Genomic DNA, 22,551 nt, shown 5'->3' with positions numbered 1-22,551 from the left:
TTGCCCTATTCAGAAGCTCCAAGGCTGCCTAATGGAGAGAAGCCTGGACCAGGGCAGCTGGGATGGAAGGAGTGAAGGATGGTTAGATGACCTGGGAAATAGAACTGCGCTGGAGGCATTCCAGGGATTTGCGGGAAAGGGCCTTAAAACTAGATGTGAGTCTGTTTTGTCTCACCAATCCCAGTTCAACCCCTACTCTTTGTTTTGTGCTCCCTCTTCCCAGATTCTGAGCTCTGCTCACACAATGAATCTGGCATTTAAAGATGTGCTGTTGAGTTCTTTACAAGACAGAAGTACAAGGAGAGTTACCTATTTTTCTTCTTGAAGGTTGAGAAGAAATTGGTGCTGAGAATGTAAGTGAATTTCCCTGTCTTTGTGTTGGGGCAGAACCCAGAGGAAACGTTGAGTTTTCCTACCCCAGTCCTGTACTGACCACATCGCCACTGGTTTAAAAAAGATAGCCATTTGAGAAACTGCAATGCTTTAGAAAAACAAAAGGTACACTCACTTGAAAGTGCCTCCATCTTTTTTTTCTTAGCTTTGGTTGCCTTCTCTAACTTGAGTAAACAAGGAAATACAGATGTAACAACTTTTGTTGTACAACCTTTGCTGAAGGTTTCCTGTTCCTTCATTTAGCATATTATAATTTGCTTAACAAATTTTTCTCATTTTTAAAATTTCTTTGAAACAGAACAGAGGGGTACAGACATTGTTTAAAAATGTCCTAGACAATAGTGTTTTTAAACCATAGAATGGGGCCCGAGAATTTTCGTTTTGAACAAGGTTGCAGGTGATCTTGAGGTCTGTAGACCAGTAGCATCGGATCAGCAGATCAATAGGGCAAAGTTGGCGTGCGCGCACACACACACACATCATATAAAGTTAGATAGTTATCAAACTTGCAAATATTTCGGACTTTTAACCATGACTCCACCCACACGCCCTCCCCACCCCCCACCCCCACCCCCAAAAAACATGCATAGAGCATCCCTATTCCTTCCAGAGCCTAAAGACTTTCTGGCATCAAGAGCTGAATAAAAAACTTCTGTTTCTCTTTATATAAATGATGAACAACCTTCTTGTGGCAAACCACAAACTAAATGCCTATAATTATTCTTCAGTGGGAGCAAAAGACAGATTACCAAGCAGAACCCAGTTAATGAGGGTTTTTGGGAGAAGATATTACTAAAGCCCATGTAGAGAGCTTTCCCTTGGTCTTGGTTTGTTTTTGTTTTCCCTTTACAAAGCCTCGAATTTTTATAGAATAAATTGACTGCACGTCCTTAAAATAACTCCAAAATTGTCAGACCCTGGCAACCACTAATCTACATTCTGTCAGTATGGACTTGGATCTTCTGGATCTTTTGTAGGAGTATAGTCATACAAAATGTATATTTTATTAGTGTGTTTCCTTCACCTAGTGTAATGTTTTTAAACTTCATCATATTGGAGCATATTACAGACTTCATTGTTTTTCTTTTCTGGCTTTATTAAGGTATATTTGACAAAACTATAAGGTATGTAGTGAACATTGTGATGATTTTGATATTCATATACATTGTGAGAGGATTCCTCCCATCTAATCTAACACATCCATCACCTCACATATTTCTTTCTTTCTTTGTTTTGGGGTTTGGTTTTCTTTTTTTTCTTTTTTTCTTTTTTTTTGGTGAGAGTATTTAAGCTCTGCAGTCAACAGATTTTAATTGTGATATCAGCTGTAGTCAGTCACCGTGCTATACATGAGATCCTCAGACCTTCGTTTTATAGCTAAGTGTACCTTTTTACCAAGCCTTCATTTCTTTTTATCATTGAAGAATATTCCACTGTGTAGATGGATCCGAGTTCTGTTCATCCACTTACTGGTTAAGGGACATCTGGCTTGTTTCTGCTTTACTGCTGTTGTGAATAATGAGCTCTGAACATTCATGTGCAAATTTTGGTACAATACATGTCTTTGGTTCTTCTGGGTATTTACTGAGAAGTGAAAATGCTGGATCATGCATTAGTTGTAGTTTTAAATTACCGCAGGACCGCCTGTTTTTCACCATGTGCACAATTTTATATTTCCACCAGCAATGCATGAGAGTTCGTTTCCTCTCTTTATTGACAGCACTTGTTGTCTTATTATAGCCATCATAGTGGATATGAAGTAGCATGTCATTGTGGTTTTGATTTGCTTTTCCTTAATGTCTAATGAGTACCTTTTTGTGTGCTTGTTGGATATTTGTATATCTGCTTCGCAGGCATGTCCATTCAAATCCTTGGCCTGTTTTTAATTGGATTTATTGAAGAGTATTTTGGGGAATAGATTTTTATCACATATGTGATTTTCAAATATTTCTTCCTGTTCTGTGAGTTGTCTCTTCATTCTCTTGAAAGTATATCCTTTGATTCACAAAAGGTTTTAATTTGGTAAAGTCTTTTTTATCTCTTTTCCTTTGTTGTGTTTGCCTTTGAGGTCCTATCTAAGAATCTGTTGTCATTCTAAGATCATGAAAATTCACTCCTGTATTTTCCTAAGAGTGTTATTGTTTCTAGATCTCACATTTAGGTCTTTGATCTATTTTGAGTTAATTTTTGTATATGATATGAGGAAGGGGTCCATTTTCATTCATTTGCATGTGGATATTCAGTTCCAGTACCATTTGTTGAAGAGACTCTTTTTTTCTCCCATTGAATGATCTTGGCACCCTTGTTGAGCGTCAGTTGACCATAGGTGTATGGATTTGTTTCTGGACTCCAACTTCTGTTCATTTGTGGATATGATAATATCCTTATGTGGATATTATCATGATTTTCCTTGTGTTTGATACTGTAGCTTTATAGCAAGTTTTTTTTTAAAGATTTTATTTATTTATTTGACAGAGGGAGAGAGATCACAAGTAGGCAGAGAGGCAGGCATAGAGAGAGGAGGAAGCAGGCTCCCCGCCGAGCAGAGAGCCCGATGTGGGGCTCGATCCCAGGACCCTGGGATCATGACCTGAGCTGAAGGCAGAGGCCTAAACCACTGAGCCACACAGGTGCCCCTTATAGCAAGCATGTAAGTTCTTCAGTATTTTCTACCGAACAAATTTTCTTGACAAACTTGTCAGGATTATTTTGGCTGCCTTTTTTTTTTTTTAAAGATTTATTTATTTATTTGAGAAAGAGTGAGAGCGAGAGAGAGCACACACAAGCAGGAGGGGTAGGGAAAAGAAGAATTTCTAGCAGATCTCTTGCTGACCCCGACATGGGGCTCGATCTGACGACCCTGAAATCGCGACATGAGCTGAAATCGAGTGCTGGATGCTTAACCAACTGAGCCACGCAGGTGGCCCTATGTTTAGAATTTAATATTGTGTTTAAGATCTATCCAAATTGGTTACTTCATTCCTTTTAATATTCTGCTATGACAGCATACATTTTAGTTGTCTGTTTCTTATGTCATTTCTGTTTATCATTATTATGAATTATTGTGCAGTGACCATCTTTTACTTTTTCTCTCCCTGTAGAAGAGCAAGCATTTCAAGTATTCTGTAGTGTACACACATGATACATATTGTTGGGTCAGAGAGGCTAAGCACTTCCAGTGTCAATTTATGCTGCCAAATTGGTCTAAGTGACCATACGACTCCCACCAGCTGTTAGGTGACAGGACAGCTTTCTTTGTCTCCTTGTTCACAGTTGATACCGTTATTTCAAAATTATGGCCAGTCTGATGAATGATGAAAACCTTATTGTTTTGATTTGTATTTCTCTGATTTTGGATAAGATTGGGCCTTTCACTTTTCTTCTGTGAAATGTTGATTTACCTGTTTTGTATAGTTTTACATACTTTTCTGTTAATTTTTTTCTGTATTTCTTACTGATTGATAAATATCCTTTATGAGTGTTGTATAGTAATCTTTGTTCTATTCATTGTAAATATATTCTCCAGAGTTTGTCTTATTTTTTTACTTTGTGGTATTATTGGTAATATGAAAGTTTTACATGTTGATGTGGTCAGATTTGTGAATCTTTTTTCCACGGTTTTGTTTTGTTTTTTGGTGGTTTTTTTGTTTCGTTTTGTTTTGTTTGTTTCAGTTCAGCAGGCCCCCTGCTGAGTAGAGAGCCTGATATGGGGCTCCATCTCATGACCCCGAGATCATGACCTGAGCTGAAGGCCGAGGCTCAACCCACTGAACCACCTGGCACCCCTAAGTTTTTATTTTAATTCCAGTGAAATCAACATACAATTTCATATTAATTTTAGATATGCAATATAGTGATTCTCATTTTGTTATTTTTAATATAAGAAGGCCCATATGTAGATCTTTGTCATATTGTACTTGATTTTAACTTAAACTTTGTGGGTTTTCTTTTTTTAAAGAGTCTATTTATCTGACAGACAGTGAGAGAGGGAACACAAGTAGGGAGAGTGCAGGAGGGAGAAGCAGGTTTCCTGCAGAGCGGGGAGGGATGCTTGTATGATCCCAGGACCACGACCCAAGCTGAAGGCAGACACTTAATGACTGAGCCATCTAGGCACTCAGTTCTTTTTTGTTGTTTTTTGTGGGGTTTTTTTTTTTTTTTTTGCTCTTTTTATTTTTTAAGATTTTATTTATTCATTTGAGACAGAGAATACAGGGAGAGAGCCTGAGCCATTGGGGAGGCACAGGGAGAGGGAGAAGCAGGTGTGCTGGCAGCCAGATGCTGACTCTGGCTGGATCCCAGGACCTGAAGGCTGACGCTTAAGCATTTGAGGCACTAAGGTGCCCCTAACTTAAACTTTGCTTTGTCACTTAATAATGTACTATGGAATTCACTCCGTAGTGCCACAAAGAGATATTCCTCAGTTCCTTTTCCAGTTGCTTAGCACTTCATGGTGTGAGTATAACATAACACATTCAACGAGTCCATTAGTAATCAATATCGGGGGTGTTTTTAGTCTTTTGCAAATATAAATAGTGATATAACCTCTTCTTTGATCAGTGTGCCCTTGTGGTTGGTCCCCAGAAGTGGGATTTCTGGGTTAAATGGTAAATTCATGTATAATTTAGCTAACTATTGCCATATTTCACTTAATGGTGGTTAATCTTTTTTGTATTTTGAACAGGATATGAGGATGCTTTTATGCATATAACAAGTATGTGTGGTTATTCTTTTGGATTTCTGCCAGTCCAATAGGAGGGAAATAGTTCAGTATACTTTTTATTTATATTTTTCTTTTTAAAGGGTAAGCTTGATCTTCTAAGTTTAGTACCATTTGCATTTCTCTTCCTGTGAGTTTTCTCTTCACAGTTCTTGCCCATATTTAGAGGGTTATTGTTTTTTTTTTTCTTTTTAGAAATTCTTTATATAGGGACCCTAACCCTTTCTTTGTCATGTAAGTTGCAGACACTTAATTCTGGGTTGTCATTTTTCTTTTGATTTTGGTTTTTCTTTTATTTTGTAGAGGACTCAATTGGTTGGTTGTTCATAATTTTATGTGGTCAGGTCTGTCAGTATTTGATTTTATTGCATCTGGATTTTTACAAGTCTGATGCTCTAGTGACTGAACTATGTGAGCTCTGCATCTGAATTTTTAGTCATGGTTAGGAAAGTTTTATTCTTTCTTAAGTTATGGGGGAACTCACCCATGTTTTCTTCTAGTACTTACATAGCTCTTACTTTTTATTATTATTATTTTTTTACATTAAAGCTTGACCAGTCCATTTGCAGTTGTCCTGATGTATAGACGAGAATGAGTTAGGAGTAGGTTAGCTAAGTTTCTTAGGCATTAATGCTGCAATCAAGGTGTTGCTTGGGACTCCTTATCTAAGGCTTGGTTGGGTTCCCATCTGTACATATGTGGCAGAATTTCTTTCTGGACAGCCGTAGGAGTCACAGTAGCTTGTTTCTTCTTTGAGGTCAGAAGAAGGGTCTCTGGTATTTTACGTTCTTTAAAAGACTCACATGAGGGATGCCTGGGTGGCTCAGTTGGTTAAGGGTCTGACTTCGGCTCAGGTCATAATCCCAGGGTCCTGAGATCAAGTCCCATGTTGGGCTCCTTGCACGGCAGGGAGCCTGCTTCCCCCTCTGCCCCTCACATGAGCTTGTGTGCTCATGCGCTCTCACTCTCTCTCTCAAATAAATAAATAAAATATTAAAAATAAATAAATAAAAGACTCACATGATTAGGTCAGGCCCACCCAAGTAAATCTTCCCTTTAGGCCAAAGTCTAATGATTATAGGATCTCATTTATACTTGCAAAATCTGTTTTGCCGTAGAATGTATCACAATCACAGGGACTTAAGTCTCTTCCATTTAAGAGGAGTTTATGTCACGTTGTTGGATCCATTGGAGGTCGTCATCTTAGATTCTGCCTACCATAATTAGTGTGAGTTTATCCATCCTGTTTCCAAGGTAGCTTTGGTTATTCTTGGCCATTCAAGTTTCTATGTAAGTCTGAGAGTAAGCTTAATCAGTTTCCACAAAAAAATTATCTGCTAAGATTTTAATTCTGATTGTCTTCAATTTATAGGCCAATTTGTGGAGAAATAAGATATTTTTGTAATATTAAATTGTCCAAGCCATGAATGTAAGGTATTCATTTGTTAGGTATTCTTTGTTTTTTTTTTTTTTTTTTTCTCAATAATACCTTATACATTTCTGGAAAAATAGTCTTGTTTTTCCTATTAACCAATTTTTAGTGTATGACATGAACATGGATTAACTGTTTGTTTTGATAACCTGGGAATGATATGTCTCTGTTTCTTCATGCTATATTTTCCACAGTGGTCATTTCATAAATGGGTGGTATAAAACCTATGAACTGTATAAGACAGTCAAATCAGTTATGGGAAGAAAATATTTGAGTATCTCCCTATATTTATTGTAATCCATAAAAAGAAGAATGAAGAAATCCAGTATGCAGTGAAATGGATATACACATTAATGTACTGTAATTATGTAATGTGATAAATACAGCTGCATTGGCATCATTACAGTATATAAGCCTATCAGAGTTATACAATGTTACATGCCAAATATATTCATTTGAAAAAATAAAAGTGACTTAGGAAAAATAACAATAATGGAATTTAATATATAAATTGACGTTGTAAGTTTACTGTTTATAAAAAAGGGTTTCCTAAAAAAAAAAATGTGGACACCCACATTTTGGACACGCCGTCCTACAGGAGTTATGTTCAGAATTATTAAATAGCATTTTCCCTGAAGACGACTGTAGCTCTTTATGTGAACATGGTCCCAGCAGTCCTTTCCTGTGTGTTCACTGACTCCTTTAACTACATTTTTTAAAAAGATTTTTATTCCTTTGACAGAGAGAGAGAACACACACACAGGGAGAGAGCGAGAAGCAGACACCCCACCGAGCAGGGTGCCTGACATGGGGCTTGATCCCAGGATCCTGAAATCATGACCGGAGCCAAAGGCAAACATTAATCCAACTGGTGCCCCTTAACTCCATATTTTAGAAGTGTACATGGTTATGCTCTTGGCCCAGGTTCATGTTATGTTATCAGTGAAACCCACCCTAATAGCAGGAATAGAACTTTTCTCCCCTCTGTAATCTCACTCTACTTTGCACCTGTTTTACTGTAGTAGGGTTTTATGCTACATGGTAGTTGGATGCTTCATGCTTGTGTCTGTCAGATTATATGCTCCTTGAGAACAGTGTCATGGTTTTATTGGTTTTCAGATTCTCAAGGTAGCAGAGTTCTTTATGGCATGTAGGCACATGATGGGATGCCGGTAACTTATCACACTGGTGAGGAATGTCTGTCATGCTTTCTCCTCCAACCAAGTACAAAGGTAGGCACGCCAGAACACATTTTCTAATTGTGAATAGTGAACTCCGTAACAGTTCTTCGACAGCTTTTCCATGTCTTCCCATTGTGATTACTTACATTTGAACACAAATGTGCTGTTTCAGGCATCCTTATCATTTGCGGATGTGACTGTGGGCTTTACCCAGGAGGAGTGGCAGCACCTGGACCCTGCTCAGAGGACCCTGTAACAGGGAGGTGATGCTGGAGAACTATAGCCACCTTGTCTCAGTGGGTAAGAATTGTTTCCCGTGTAGACTCCTAGTATGCACTTTCATTCTTGGGCCCAGTTCGGCCTCTGGGCTTGTTCCTGTGAAATGAGCGCAACATTCGGTTTTCCTCAATTTGGAGCTGCAGCAATGCCAGCCCCAGTGAGCTGGCTCTGTGATGACCAAGAGAGCAAGCTGTTGTAGAGGCTACTCCACTGAAGAAGGAAGGCACATCCTGGTTGATCTGTAAACTGAGACCAACACATGTGCAGAACACTTGTTCATAATGCATTACCCCTCTAGCCTAAGGGATGACTCTGTTCCGTCTCCCAAGTAAATCTTTTGCAGTGTGGTCTTCCTTGAAAAGCTCACATCCTTTTAGCCCAAGTAATGGAAAAGGAACCAGCACAAATGCATGCAAAACGAGTATAAGAAAAAAGGGGTGAAAAGTATTGGGAAGAAAGCTAGTTGGTGATAGAATTGTCATCTGATCAAAGTGGTCATAAAGTAGGTAAATTATGTGACCAAATATTAAATCGTGAGTTTCCAAAGGGTGAACTAATTGAATTAATTATCTCTGTGATACAAGTATTTAAGAAAGATATTAATAAGGGAATAGCAAACACATGGCAGGGTGTCAAACTGAGAAAAGAGAACAGAAAATAAAATTACAGTAAAGAAAGCAAATCGGGGGCACCTGGGTGGCTCAGTAGGTTAAAGCCTCTGCCTTCGGCTCAGGTCATGATCTCAGCATCCTGGGATAGAGCCCCGCATCGGGCTCTCTGCTCAGCAGGGAGCCTGCTTCCTACTCTCTTTCTCTGCCTGCCTCTCTGCCTACTTGTGATCTCTGTCTGTCAAATAAATGAATAAAATCTTTTAAAAAAAAAGAAAAAGAAAAAAAGAAAGCAAACTGGAAGAATCCCAAGGATGAATACATACTGTCAAAAATGTGTTCAGGGCCCGCCCGGGTAGCTCAGTCAATAAGCATCTGCCTTCGGCTCAAGTCATGATACCAGGTTCCTGGGATTGAGCCCTGCATTGGGCTCCCTGCTTGGTGGGAGGCCTGCTTCTCCCTCTTGCACTCCCCCTGCTTATGTTCCCTCTCTCACTGTGTCTCTCTCTCTCAAATGAATAAAATCTTTAAAAAAAAATTGTTCAGAAAGAAAGGATAGATGTAAGCAAGAAGAAAATGAAATAAAATTAGAAGATTACATTAAAAAGAGAGTTCACATACATACCATAGATAGAATTCATTACCCAAAATAGAAAGGAAAAGAAATAGAACAAATGTTTAAAATATTTTGAGAATACATTTTGTGGGGGAAGAGATTTGTGATTGAATCTGTGTAAAAGAGCCAGTCCTTAGCAACATTAGGATATATTCTGATCAAGGGACTAGATTTCAAAAACAGTTATTTTGACAACCAGCCAATATAAGAGAAAGTCCAAATAGCCTCAGACTTTTCCATAGTAAAATCTGTAGCTCAGAGTCAGCAAGAGCAGTTTCTACAAAATCCTCAAGGTGTCACATTGAGAGTATTACACCCAGTTAAGAAGATACTCTTCAACAAAGACAGCAAGTCTTTTCTGAAGGGAAAAGAACTCTAGGATCTTTGTTCCTAGAATCCTCTGTTAGAGAATGAGTATCAGGTAACCCGGGAGTGACATAAAGAAGCATGGTAAAAAAGGCTGGTAGTAGACTCTGACTTTAACTGAAGAACTAATTTTATTTTATTTTATTTTATTTTCCAAAATCTTACTTGTTTGAGAAAGAGAGAGAGTGAACATGGTAGGGAGACAGAGAGAGAAACAAGCAGACTCTGTGTTGATCATGGATCCCGATGAGGGACTCTACCCCCAACCCCGAGATCATGACCAGAGCTGAATCCAAGAGTCAGACAGTCAGCCAACTGTGCCACCCTGACAACCCCCCACAAAGAACTGACGTTAAAACAGATGTGGAACCTAGGAGACAGATTGTACGAGTTGCAAATCTAGGCAACACAGAAAGGGTATGTATCTATATAAATAAGAGGAGGCTAAAAACAAATGGAGAGGAGAGAAGGTATACAAATACGGTGAGTTCTTTTATAACGTGATGTGTGTTTTCCTAAAAAAGAATCACTGCTCCATATAAAATAGTGTACTGAAAATCACAGGGCTAACGGAAATATGGGTTTGGGGATAAAATTCCTAAGAGCTTTGTCAGTGACACAGTGAGAAGCAGTGTTGAACTCTGTAGCTATAATTTTTTGTTTACTTCTTTCAGTTCTACTGGTTTTTGCGTTAGCAATTTTAAGAATTAGTAAGTTTATAAATACTAGGATCTTTATGTCCTCTTGAGCCTTTGACCCCTTTATGATGATGTCTCTATTTCTGGTAGAACCTTTTTTTCTGAAGCCTACTTTAATATTACTACTGCTAGCCCACAAATCCTAGCTAAGCCACTTACTGGCTTAGACGAATCACTTAATCTCTATGAGCCTTTGTTTCCTCATTGTAAATTTGGATAATAAGACCTTTGTCACAATATTTGTGAGCATCAGAAGAGGCAAGATACACATACACAGGGCCTTCCTAAAATAGGCATCTGGGAAGTTTATACTTTTTTTTTAAAAGGTTTTGTTTATTTTATTTATTTGACAGAGATCACAAGTAGGCAGAGAGGCAGGCAGAGAGAGAGGAGGAAGCAGGCTCCCTGCTGAGCAGAGAGCTCAATGCGGGTTCGATCCCAGGACCCTGGGACTGGTTTCAATCCCAGGACCCTGGGATTATAACCTGAGCTGAAAGCAGAGGCTTTAACCCACTGAGCCACCCAGGCACCCCTGGGAAATTTTTACTTTTAACCAGCATTTAACTAATGTTCTTCTAAAAGCTCAGGATATACATCAATGAACAAGAAAGTCAAGGACTCTCCCTTTGCTGGGCTTACATTCAGGAGGAAGGTGTAGAGATAAGGACCACAGAGGAAGAAAGGATGCAAATAAATTAATCCTATAATTTCAAGTCATGCTAAATGCTGTGAAGGGTTTTAAAGACCAGAAGATGAGATGATAGTGATAGAGGGTATTGGGGATAAGTAGACTGTTTCAGCCAAGTGGCCAGGGGTATTCTCTTCAAGATTGTATCTGGAAAGGACCTAAATTATATGAAAAATCTTGACAGCAAAGATCTGTGAGGAGAGCATTGCTGAGAGAGGCAGGAACGTCCTGGTCAGGAGTACCCTGGACTCATTCAGTCAATCACAAGATGGCTAGTGTGTTTCTCTCACGACAAGCACAGTGAGCAATGGCATGAAATAAAGCTGGAGACAGCAGCATAAACTTGATCTTGAAGTTCTAGGCCATGCTGCAAAATTTGAATGTCCTTAAAAAAAAAATGGGGGTCCATTGCAGTTTTTACTGTGAGAGAGACTATAATATAACCAAAGGGGGAAAAAAAAAGTTTTTGGCTCTTTCCCCATGGTTACTGGCACATAGCTCCTAAAACCCTTGGAATCTCTGGCATGAAAAGAGTGTCTTTTGTATACTGAAGTAACTGGTGGCTGGGGGCCGCTAGATCACTTCAGGTGTGTTGGGGGGGGTGGCCATCACCAGTGGCCAGTGACTTAATCACTCAAGCCTAGGTAATGAAACCTCTCTAGGAGCCTCTGAACAACAGAGTTCAGGAAGCTTCGAGTGGTGTGCCCCAGAGAGGGTGTGGGAGTTCCACATACCACACACGTCCCTAACCCTTGCCTATAAAGCTGTTCTCTTTGGCTGATCCAGATTTGAAACCTTTATAATAAATTGGTCATATAGGGGGCTCCCGGGTGGCTCAGTTGTTAAGCGTCTGCCTTTGGCCCAAGTCATGGTCTAGCTCTGCATCAGGCTCTCTGCTGGGAGGGAAGCCTGCTTCTCTCTCTCCCAATCCCACTGCTTGTTTCCCTCTCTCACTTTGTCTTGCTTTCAGAAAAATAAATAAAATCTTTAAAAATAAAATAAAACCAATTAGCAATATATAAGTAAATAGTTTGGGGGTTTTTGAGGTGTTCTCGTGAATTACTAGTCTGAGGTGAGATGGCTAGTCATGGGAACCCACGGTTTATAGTCAGAAGCCCTGGAGGTAAAAAAAAGAAAAAAAAACATAACTAGTCCCTTCAGCTTTCTTGTAATGTCTGTGTGGTGTATCTTTTTCCATCTTCTTACTTTTAATCTATTTATATTTAGAGTGGGTTTCCTATGGTTGGTCTTTTTTTAACTAATGTGAAAATCTCTCATTTTTTAATGGGAATATTTTCACCACTTAAGTGGATGCCCTGTGGAATACGATATCTTCAGACTGTCATAGACTGATTTCAAATGACATCATGCTATTTTATAAGAGGCTTGCAATAATATGCTTCTGTTCCTTCTCCCGTTCTGTGTGATATTTTACTTCAAACCCCACAAGGTAGCAAGCAGCTCTTTCTGCCTACAAGGCCTTCCTTGTGCAGGATGTTTTCTGTCAGTACGGAAATCTGGATCGACACTTTTCTGTTCATACTTGATTCACTTCACTGTCTTCTGGGTTACATACTACCTTCTCTGATTTTTAAATCTCTGTTTTTCCGTATTTAATATTCTGTTTTCTCTTATTGCTATCAAGATTTTCTTTTCATCTTTGGTTTTTAGCTGTTCAACTCTGTTGTTTCCAGACTTACCTTTGTTTTTTTTTTAGTGTGTGTGGGGGTTGGGTTTCCTGGTTATTTTTCTTGTTGCCTTCTCGGTTTCCTAAATAAGTGGTTTGATGTATTTCATTCTTAATTTTTTCCTGGCACTCCAGTTCCTTATATGTGGCTGTATTTGATACTGTTCCCTAGTTCTTGGATCTGTCATGTCAGAATTTCCTCAGTGTATGTGCTCCGTTTTCAGCTTTTGGCTGCCCATCCAAGCCTGTGTCACAAAGGGTTTATTTCTTTTTTTTTTTTTTTTTTTAAAGATTTTATTTATTTATTTGACAGAGAGAAATCACAAGTAGATGGAGAGGCAGGCAGAGAGAGAGGGAAGCAGGCTCCCTGCTGAGCAGAGATCCCGATGTGGGACTCGATCCCAGGACCCTGAGATCATGACCTGAGCCAAAGGCAGCAGCTTAACCCACTGAGCCACCCAGGCGCCCAAGGGTTTATTTCTTTACTCCTGTTTCTCTTCCACCATCAGCTGGGCTCATGCTGCTTCAATGAGAAATAAAGCCAGCCACCAGTTAACAGTGATAGATACAGATTTTATTCAGTAACTGTTGGAATAGGGGGTGAGAAGTTTCAGTAAAACCGAGCTCAACTCCACATACTGCTAAGACAGCTAGGGACTTACAGCCAACAGGCAGAGTGGGGGGAATCACTGGATAGAAGATTACTAAGAGAAACACCAACAGTAGGGGGATTCTTGCCAAATGCAGATCGGGCACTATCGCATCAGGGACAGGGTTTAAGGAACTTGATCAGATATCAAGGGTAAAGGGACTGTCACTAGACTGACTTCAAAGGGTTCTTGTGGAAACTGAGCTCAGCCCGGATAGACCTGGAAGACCTAGTCAAGGCCTAGTTGAGAACAGGGCTCAGAGGACACTAACTGAGGTTTAGTCAACAGGAGAGTTCGTATCAGAGTATCATTAAATTTGCATTGGTAATGAAATAAATTATAGCAGCTGTACCTTTAATTGTGTAGTTTCATTGTAAAATTCTAATGGACATACTACAGGAAAAGAAAATAAAACCCAAAAGAATGCTTGAGAGGAGTGGCAAGTGGTAAGTCATGACAAAACACAGAGGTGAATCTGAACAAATGGGTGTGTAAAGCAATTATGATACTAATATGTAAGGCTAAAAAACATACACAAAGCACTAACTGTATATAAATGAGGTGAGAGGTGATCAAATTGAGTTTGAAGCTTCTATTCTTCAGAAAAGGAGATCTAAGATATTGAATTAGTCTAGATTTTAAGTTAAATATTCATGGTATGATGTGATGGATAGCCCCTTAAAGCTGAGAAACAGATGTGTATAACTTCCAAAGTTGTAAGGAAGAAAAAATGGAAAAGATAAGAAATTATTTCAAAAAGGAGGAAGAAAAGTACAATAGAATTCGTAGTAAAATTGTGACAGATATAAAGTACCAGGTAAAATGTGAGAGATGACGATATATTTCAGGAATCACCATAAATAGCAACAGACTACATTTACCTGTTAAAGTACAAATTGTCGAATTGGATCTTTGAAATAAAATAATAACTTCCTATAGCTAAAATAAGAGGTTTTCATTTATTCTGCTAACTGCATATTTATATTTTTAAATTTTTTAAAAAGATTTTATTTTATTTATTTAACACAGAGAGATCACAGGTAGGTAGAGAGGCTGGCAGAGAGAGAGAGAGAGAGAGAGAGAGAGAGAAGCAGGCTCCCTGCCGAGCAGAGAGCCTGATGCGGGACTCGATCCCAGGACCCTGAGATCATGACCTGAGCTGAAGGCAGCGGCTTAACCCACTGAGCCACCCAGGCACCCCAATATATTTTTAGCATCTTTTGCCCACTTGACATTCAGTGTTATACCTGTGTGTACACAGAAGTTACAGGATATCCTGATCCCTTCAGTGTGGGAAGAAGTAATATCACAGTCAGCATTTACAAATCATAAATTTTCCCCACTTCATTTGTTACCTCCTGTGAATGTTCTCTTGTAACTGTGTCCTTGTGTCATTTTATTTTTCTGTTCCTCCTTTCTTATTAATGTTAGATCACTATTGTTATATTTTTGTACACTTAAAAAAATTTCTTTTTATATTCTTAGTTTGTGCTGATACCACCCAGAACACTTGGGCAGACTGTTTTCCTCTTTGTTCTGATTCTTAAATGCTGTTAGACTTTGCCCACCGAAGCATCTAATTTATCATGTTAATATCTTGAGTTGTATTTTGCCCAATACAGAATACAGCAAATTTATGTTTTTCTCATTTAATGACCCTTAATCTTTTTTACCCATTGAAAAAAAAAGATGTTATTTATTTAGAGCAAGCACACATGAGTTGGGGGAGGATCAGCAGAAGAGGGAAAGAAAGTATCTCAAGCAGACTGTGCTGAGGGTTGCCTGGGTGACTCAGTCATTGGGCGTCTGCCGTCAGCTCAGATCATGACCCAGTGTCTTGGGATTGTCTTGCTGAGCAGGGAGCCTCATTTTCCCTCTCCCTCTTCCCCTGCTTGTGTTCCCTCTCTCTTTCTCTGTCAAATAAATACATAAAATCTTAAAAACAAAACAAAACAAGACAAAAACTCTGTGCTAAGCGTGGAGCCCTACACAGGGCTCGATCTCACAACCCTGAGATCACAATCTGAGCTGAAATCCAGGAGTCAGACATATAACCACTGGAGCCACCCTTGTGCCCCAGTTACCTTTAAATATGGCTGCGTTTCCTCTTTATGGCACAGAACTGGTGCTAATCCTTCTTTTTAGGATTACTCACAGATGTGCTTTCCTGCCATATAAGTCTACATTTCATTCCTAACGTACTTGGGGATTTTTGTGAGTTAATACATGAAAAGTACATGGAACAGTGCTTGGTTCATGGTAATGGTTAGTTTTCCTGTTAACTTTTCTTGTTGTTAATATCATTATCATTGGTTTTAAGCACATTTTAAAATTTAAGCTCAGCTTTCCACAGCTTTTAAAATGTTTCTTCATTCCTTTAATTTACGTTATCTACTATAGAATCTGATTCCTGGTAGTGTATGCATGTTGAATGAAGAAGCTATTCTCTGAGTTCTAATTTCTTCAAAGAGAGCATATCTTACTTTGTTATATAACATATAGTGGCTATCGGATCATTACTTAATTCACTAACTGTGCCTCTTGATGAGTGAGAGAGCCTTTATATTCAGAAAATACTATAAGGAATTAATTTCTAAATGGACATGTTGGGTTATAAACCTGTAGGTTCTTGTTCAAAATTACAGATTTGTAGAAAACTTGAACTTTATTTTGAAAAAGCACCCCACTTGTTAAGGACCATTACTTTCATAATCACTCAGGTGTATTCAGAGGAAATCAGATATAAATACTTGCCACACACCATAGATTGTAGTTGGAAAAAGAAAAAAGATTACTGAGTATTTCAAATTTTGGCAGTTAACAGGGTATGTTTATGTTTCAAAGGAGTATTAGCCAACATTCTTATAGAATGAGATGTATAGAATGTGATTAGTTTTTAAAATTGATGCATAAGTAGGACTTGAAATGGTGGAGATGTTTGTGAAGACTTATTATGAGACAATGTCATTTTCCTAAAGAGCGAAGTTCTGAGCAAGTCCAAAATGGGAATGTAAGCCAGCTGAGTTGAAAAGTCTTGCTTGAAATTGAATGATTTTTGACAAATTAATAGTCTGGCATTTCTGCAAAGAAGATATTTATTATGGACTAGTGAAGCGATCACTTGAATACCCAATATGTATGTAGTTGAGGACAAGTTCCCCCTCCACCCTAGCATTATAATTGCAATATGTTTCCTTTAATGGTGCTTGGAGACAATGGGATTTGAAGAGGTTTTTAAACAGTGTCATCATTGTTACATTGTATGTACTGAGCAAGAAGGTAATGTGAAGTATAGCTGAGAATTCCTAGGGTGAATAGATCGATCATTGAGTGTTTGGGGTCAGGTCTTCCATGGTTATACATACACATAAAACCAAGAAATGTAGAAATCTGGGTGTAAAAGAAAAATTATTACTAATAATATGTCAGAGCAAGTTTATAGTGGGGAGATATTAGCATTTTTATTTATTCAAATAAGCTTGAATATACCACAACTAAAAACAATGGAAGGATTTGATTGTCTTTCTGTCTTCTTCCTCATCTTTTTAATTTTACTTTTCCTGGTAGACATTTGTATTTTTCTTTCTGTCTCTCTCTTTTCTTTTTTTAAAGATTGTATTTATTTATTTGACAGGCAGAGATCACAAGTAGGCAGGGAGGCAGGCAGAGAGAGAGGAGGAAGGCAGGCTCCCTGCTGAGCAGAGAGCCCGATACAGGGCTCGATCCGAGGACCCTGGGATCATGACCTGAGCAAAGGCAGAGGCTTTAAACCACTGAGCCACCCAGGCGCCCCGACATTTGTATTTTTTATAAGTAACATGAATAGAAGGTAAATTAGAAACTATATTACAGAACTCACTTCATAGGCACAAAGAAATCAGTGCTTCCAGAAATTTAATGTGGTATTAACAGTATACTAAGATAATGTATATATAACAAAACAGAAGTAGTTTTAAAGGGGGAGAATGAAACTGGAAACATGTAAAATTTAGAGAGAATTTAGGTGCACTAATGTAAGTTTGAGAGGAAAATTATGTAAAGTCTGATCCTTCTAAACGATACCAAATCGTTCCTCTATTTCTTTAGGGCACTCTTATCTACTAAGTGTCATGGCCTCTCTGGTCTCTGCATTTCCCCTGCCTAGATGAGCCTTTTTTTTTTTTAAAGTCTTTTCTTCACCATGCTTTATATTTATCTGTAATGTACATATTAAGTCTTGAAGTAAAGACTTAATTGTTAATTGCCAAATGTAGATGTGTGTGTTCTAAGTTTTTAATCCCCTTTTCTACCCTTTCAGGTTTTGTTTTTCTAATCCAAATGGATGGGGCAATATGACTGTTTGGATCACTCTTATTTCACAAAACTAAGTCAGTGACGTAGAAGGGCATTTGTTTTAAGTGTAATTTCATCATAATTAAGATACGTTTCATGGCTTATGGTTTGTTGGTCTTTGTCATCTTTAGAAGTCTGCAAAGTTGATAGCCAAGCAGAAGAGACTCAAGAAACCCAGGACAGATGTTTCTGGCAAGCTCCATTTATCAACAACAAAACACTGACTGTGCACAGAGGTAATGTATTAGGAAAGATTTTTAATTTCAGCATAGACACAGTTCCTTCCTTAAAAATACCATGTTGGGGCGCCTGAGTGGCTCAGTGGGTTAAAGCCTCTGCCTTCGGCTCAGGTCATGAACTCAGGGTCCTGAGATCGAGCCCCACATCAGGCTCTCTGCTCGGCAGGGAGCCTGCTTCCTCCTCTCTCTCTCTGCCTACTTGTCATCTCTGTCTGTCAAATAAATAAATAAAATCTTTATTTATTTTTTTTTAAATTTTATTTATTTATTTGTCAGAGAGAGAGTGAGCGGGAGCGAGCACAGGCAGACAGAGTGGAAGGCAGAGTCAGAGGGAGAAGCAGGCTCCCTGCGGAGCAAGGAGCCCAATGTGGGACTCGATCCCAGGACGCTGGGATCATGACCTGAGCCGAAGGCAGCTGCTTAACCAACTGAGCCACCCAGGCGTCCCAATAAATAAAATCTTTAAAAAAAAATACCGTGTAGGTGTGACTCCTGTGGTATGAATTTGAAATGTATTTCAGAATTAATTATTAATAAGACAACCCATTTAAGTAAGAAGGCTGTTGGCCTCACTACAATAAGGAACACTTGTTCCTGCAGATTAACCAAGAACAAACTCAAATGGGAAAGAAACCTTGTGAATTCATTCAAAATGGAAAATACCTCAGTCATAATGAAGATTTAATCCCGTATCAGAGAACTAAAAATATAGAGCAATGCTTTGTTCAAAGCAATAAGGAATACAAGGAATGTGGGAAAGCTTTCCATGAGACGGCAGTTGTCATCCCATATAACCAAGCTTACATAGGACAGAGTCCTTGTGAACATAATGAATCTGATAAAACATTCTGTAGTAATTCAACCCTCATGGTCAGTAGGATGGCACAAAGAACAGAAAATCTTTATGAGTTTCAAGAATATGCTACAACTTTTGAGAAATCATCTCTCTTGGAACACAAGAGTTCATTTAGAGGTGAAAGGTTATGAGTATATTGGAAGAGTGGATAATTTCAATGGGAGATCAGGCTTTCTTGGCACAGGAGAGAGAATATTTGAATATAACAACTTGGGAGAACCCTTTTGGGAGAAGTCAGTTCTTAATATAACTCAGAGAACATACTTAGGAGACAAAGTCTATGAATGTAATGAATGTGGAAAAACATTCTGCAAAGAGTCAAAACTCACCAAACATCAGAAAACACATACAAGAGAGAAACCCTATGAATGTAAGGAATGTGGGAAATGCTTCTCTCGCAAATCTCTCCTCACTATACATCAGCGAGGCCACACAGGAGAGAAACCTTATGAATGTAAGGAGTGTGGGAAATGCTTCTCTAGAAATTCACACCTCATAATTCATCAGAGAACTCACACAGGAGAAAAACCCTATGAATGTAAGGAATGTAGAAGAAGCTTCTACCATAAGTTATATCTCACAGTACACCAGAGAATTCACACAGGGAAGAAGCCATATGAATGTAATCAATATGGAAAAACCTTCGTAAGTAACTCAGTCCTCACAGTACATCAGAAAACACACAGGCGAGAAACCCTATGAGTGTAATCAGTGTGGGAAATTCTTTTCTAGAAACTCCTACCTCAGAGTACATCTGAGAACTCACACAGGGGAGAAGCCCTATGAATGTAAAGAACGTGGGACGTTCTTCTCTAGGAATTCATACCTGACAGTACACCAGAGAACTCACACAGGAGAGAAACCTTATGTGTGTAAAAAATGTGGGAAGACCTTTTGCCATAAGTCAGACTTTACAATACATAAATGATCACACAGAGGGGAGAAATCATACCACTGTACTCAGTGTGGGAAAGCCTTCACTTGCAGCTCAGTCCTCAGATCACATCAGAGAACTCACACAGGTGAGAAGCCCGATGGATGTAATCAGTGTGGGAAGTCATTTTCTGAGAAATCAGTTCTCACAGTACATCAGAGAATACACACAGGGGAGAAACCTTGTAAGTGTAGTGCATTTGGGAAGTCCTTCTATCATAAGTCAGATCTCACTAAGCATCAGAGAACACATACAAGAGAGAAACCCTGTGAATGTAATCATTGTGGGAAAACCTTCAGTTGCAACTCGAGCCTCAAAGTAAATCAGAGAAGACACAGAGAAACCCTGTATTGAGAGTGAGAAAACCAAGAAATCAGTTATCACAGGACATACAAGGTTACACACAGGGGAAGAAAATTTATAAATACAGCAGTGAGAGAAATCTTTCTCTTGTGATCCATACCTCTAAATACCACAGAAAATTCACAAAGGACGTGACCCCTATGAATGTAAAGAATGGCAAATTTTTACCCCAAGTCATCTTACAATGTAAACAAGAGAATACTCATAGTGGGAAATCACAATTAGATGGAGAGGCAGGAAGAGAGAGAGAGAGAGAGAGAGGGAAGCACGCTCCTCGCTGAGCAGAGAGCTCGATGCGGGACTCGATCCCAGGACCCTGAGATCATGACCTGAGCCGAAGGCAGCGGCTTAACCCACTGAGCCACCCAGGCGCCCCATATATTTCTTTTTTAATTTAAAGTGAATTTTTTTTTATAGGATAGTGTTGACTCTTGCTTTCTTATCCTTTCTGATAATCGCTAGCTTCTATTTTAATGCTTTTATTTGGAGCAACTTCTTAGGTGAACTACCATCTTGCTATTTTTTTAAATTGAAATACTTCTTTTTATGAGATGACTACAGATTCCAGTGCACTTTTAAGAAACGATATATGCAAGTCCTGGGAACAGTTCACCCAGTTTTCACTAATGGTAACATTTTGCAAAACTGTTGTATAAATATCATATCCAGAAAAAATATATCATATCCAGGATATTGACATTGATAAAATTTTGGGGCCTAAGAAAGATCTCTCCAGTTTTTCTTCTCTTCATTTGTTTGTATACATTTAGTACAGTACAACTTTGTCACTTGTGTGGTTTTTGTGTATCTGCCCCTATAGTCAAAATACTCTATAGTTCCATTATCATAAGGACCTCTACTGTTGGCCCTTTTATAACCACAGCCTCTTCACTCCTGTGCACTCTGCCACTGTCAGTTCAAATGTTACATAGATTTGTATGTATGTCACTTTGGGATTAGTTTCTTTCCCTAGACATAACACCTTGAATATTCATCTAAGTTATTGTATTGATGGTTCATTCCTTTTAGTAGCCCAGTAGTTTTCCATTTTATTTATTTATTTATTTATTACAGTTTGTTTAATCATTTGTTGATAGATCTGGGGTTTTGCAGTTTGGGGCTATTACAAATAAGCTGCTATGAATGCACTGTTTTGTCTTCCCAATAATAAATATAAATTCCTTCCCCAAAATAAATATAAATAATAAAAATCATCTAGTTTCTCTGCATCTTCACCATAATTTGTATTAGGACTATTTTTTGTTTTAACAGTTCTGATAGGGGTGGCTTAGCTTGTTGAGGGTCTCTCTTCAGCTCAGGTCATGATCCTGGGGTCCTGGAATTGAGCCCCTGCATCGGGTTCCTCGTTCACTGGGGAGCCTGCTTCTCCCTCTCCCTTTGCCTTTCTACCTGCTTCTTGTGTGTGTGCACATGCTCATTCTTTCTCTCTCTCCCTGTCTGTGTCAAATAAATAAAATCTTGAAAAACCTCTGATAAGTATGTAGTGATAGTTTGTTGTCATTTTATCTTTTTTTTATTATTTTTTAAAGATTTTTATTGTCAGAGAGCACATTAGGGGGAGTGGCAGGCTCCACGCTGAACAGAAAGCCCAAGGCAGGACTCCATCCCAGAAACCTGGGATCATGACCTGAGCCGAAGGCAGATGGCTTAACCCACTGAGCCGCCCAGGTGTCCTGCTTGCATTCCCTAATGGTGTTTCAGATGTTTTCATTTGTTTATTTGCTGTCTTGTGTTGTTCTTTGTTGAAATACTTCTTCTTGACTTTTGCCCATTTTCTAACTGGGTTGTGGTTTTGCTGATGAGTTTTGAGGTCCTTTGTACATTGTGGATTATAGTTCTTTGTCGGACACACGCATACCTCAGAGATATGGCAGGTTCAGTTCCAGATCATGACAATAAAGTGAATGTCACCGTTAAGCAAGTCAAATGCATTTTTTGTTTCCCAGTATTCATCAAAGTTACGTTTATATCATACCATAGTCTACTAAAGTGCTCAGTAGAATTATATCTAAAAAAAATAGTACACACCTTGATTTTAAAATATTTCATTCCCAAAATATGCTACCCACTGTCCTTCAGTTCTCAGGGACTCATACTCTTTTTGCTGGTTGTGGGTCCTCAGTGTTGTTGGCTGCGGACTGGTCGGGGTGGTGGTTGCCGAAGGCTGGGTGGCTGTGGCTGACTCTAACGGCAACAAGGCACACTTTGCTGTATCAGCTGATGCTTCCTTTCACAAATAGTAGCATGTGGTGCTGCTTGATAGCATTTTACCCACAGAACTTCTTTAAAAACTGGAGTCTGTCCTTTCAAACTCACTGCTGCTTAATCAGCCACATTCTGTGATAGTCTAGGTCTGTTCTTGACATTTCAGCCATCTCCACAGCATCTTCAGAAGTAGATTCCCTTTCATCCATAAGAAGCAACTTCTTGTCTGTTCAGGTTTTATCATGAGATTATAGCAGTTCAGTCACATCCTCAGGCTCTACTT

At 38.8% G+C, this 22,551-nt stretch overlaps 2 protein-coding genes and 1 pseudogene across 3 annotated transcripts in view; 2 read left to right on the top strand and 1 right to left on the bottom strand.

The window, feature by feature from the left end:
* Positions 1 to 22,551, bottom strand: part of ZNF248 (zinc finger protein 248) — a 104,963-nt gene that overhangs the window by 24,876 nt on the left and 57,536 nt on the right. The gene's annotated exons all lie outside the window — the stretch shown is intronic.
* The window catches only part of LOC131830072 (zinc finger protein 33B-like), a 32,218-nt pseudogene continuing 17,466 nt past the window's right edge, over positions 7,800 to 22,551 (top strand).
* On the top strand, positions 18,174 to 20,175 carry LOC131830059 (zinc finger protein OZF-like). The gene is given in 2 exon segments (XM_059172464.1): positions 18,174 to 19,422; positions 19,424 to 20,175. Coding segments are annotated over 2 exon segments (1,314 nt in total). The 5' UTR covers positions 18,174 to 18,718; the 3' UTR covers positions 20,034 to 20,175.

The sequence above is a fragment of the Mustela lutreola genome, chromosome 4 (genome assembly GCF_030435805.1).
Source record: "Mustela lutreola isolate mMusLut2 chromosome 4, mMusLut2.pri, whole genome shotgun sequence".
In the NCBI taxonomy this organism is placed as follows: Eukaryota; Metazoa; Chordata; class Mammalia; order Carnivora; family Mustelidae; genus Mustela; species Mustela lutreola.
The sequence above is the reverse complement of the archived record's forward strand: the minus strand, read 5'-3'. Positions and strand labels throughout refer to the sequence as shown.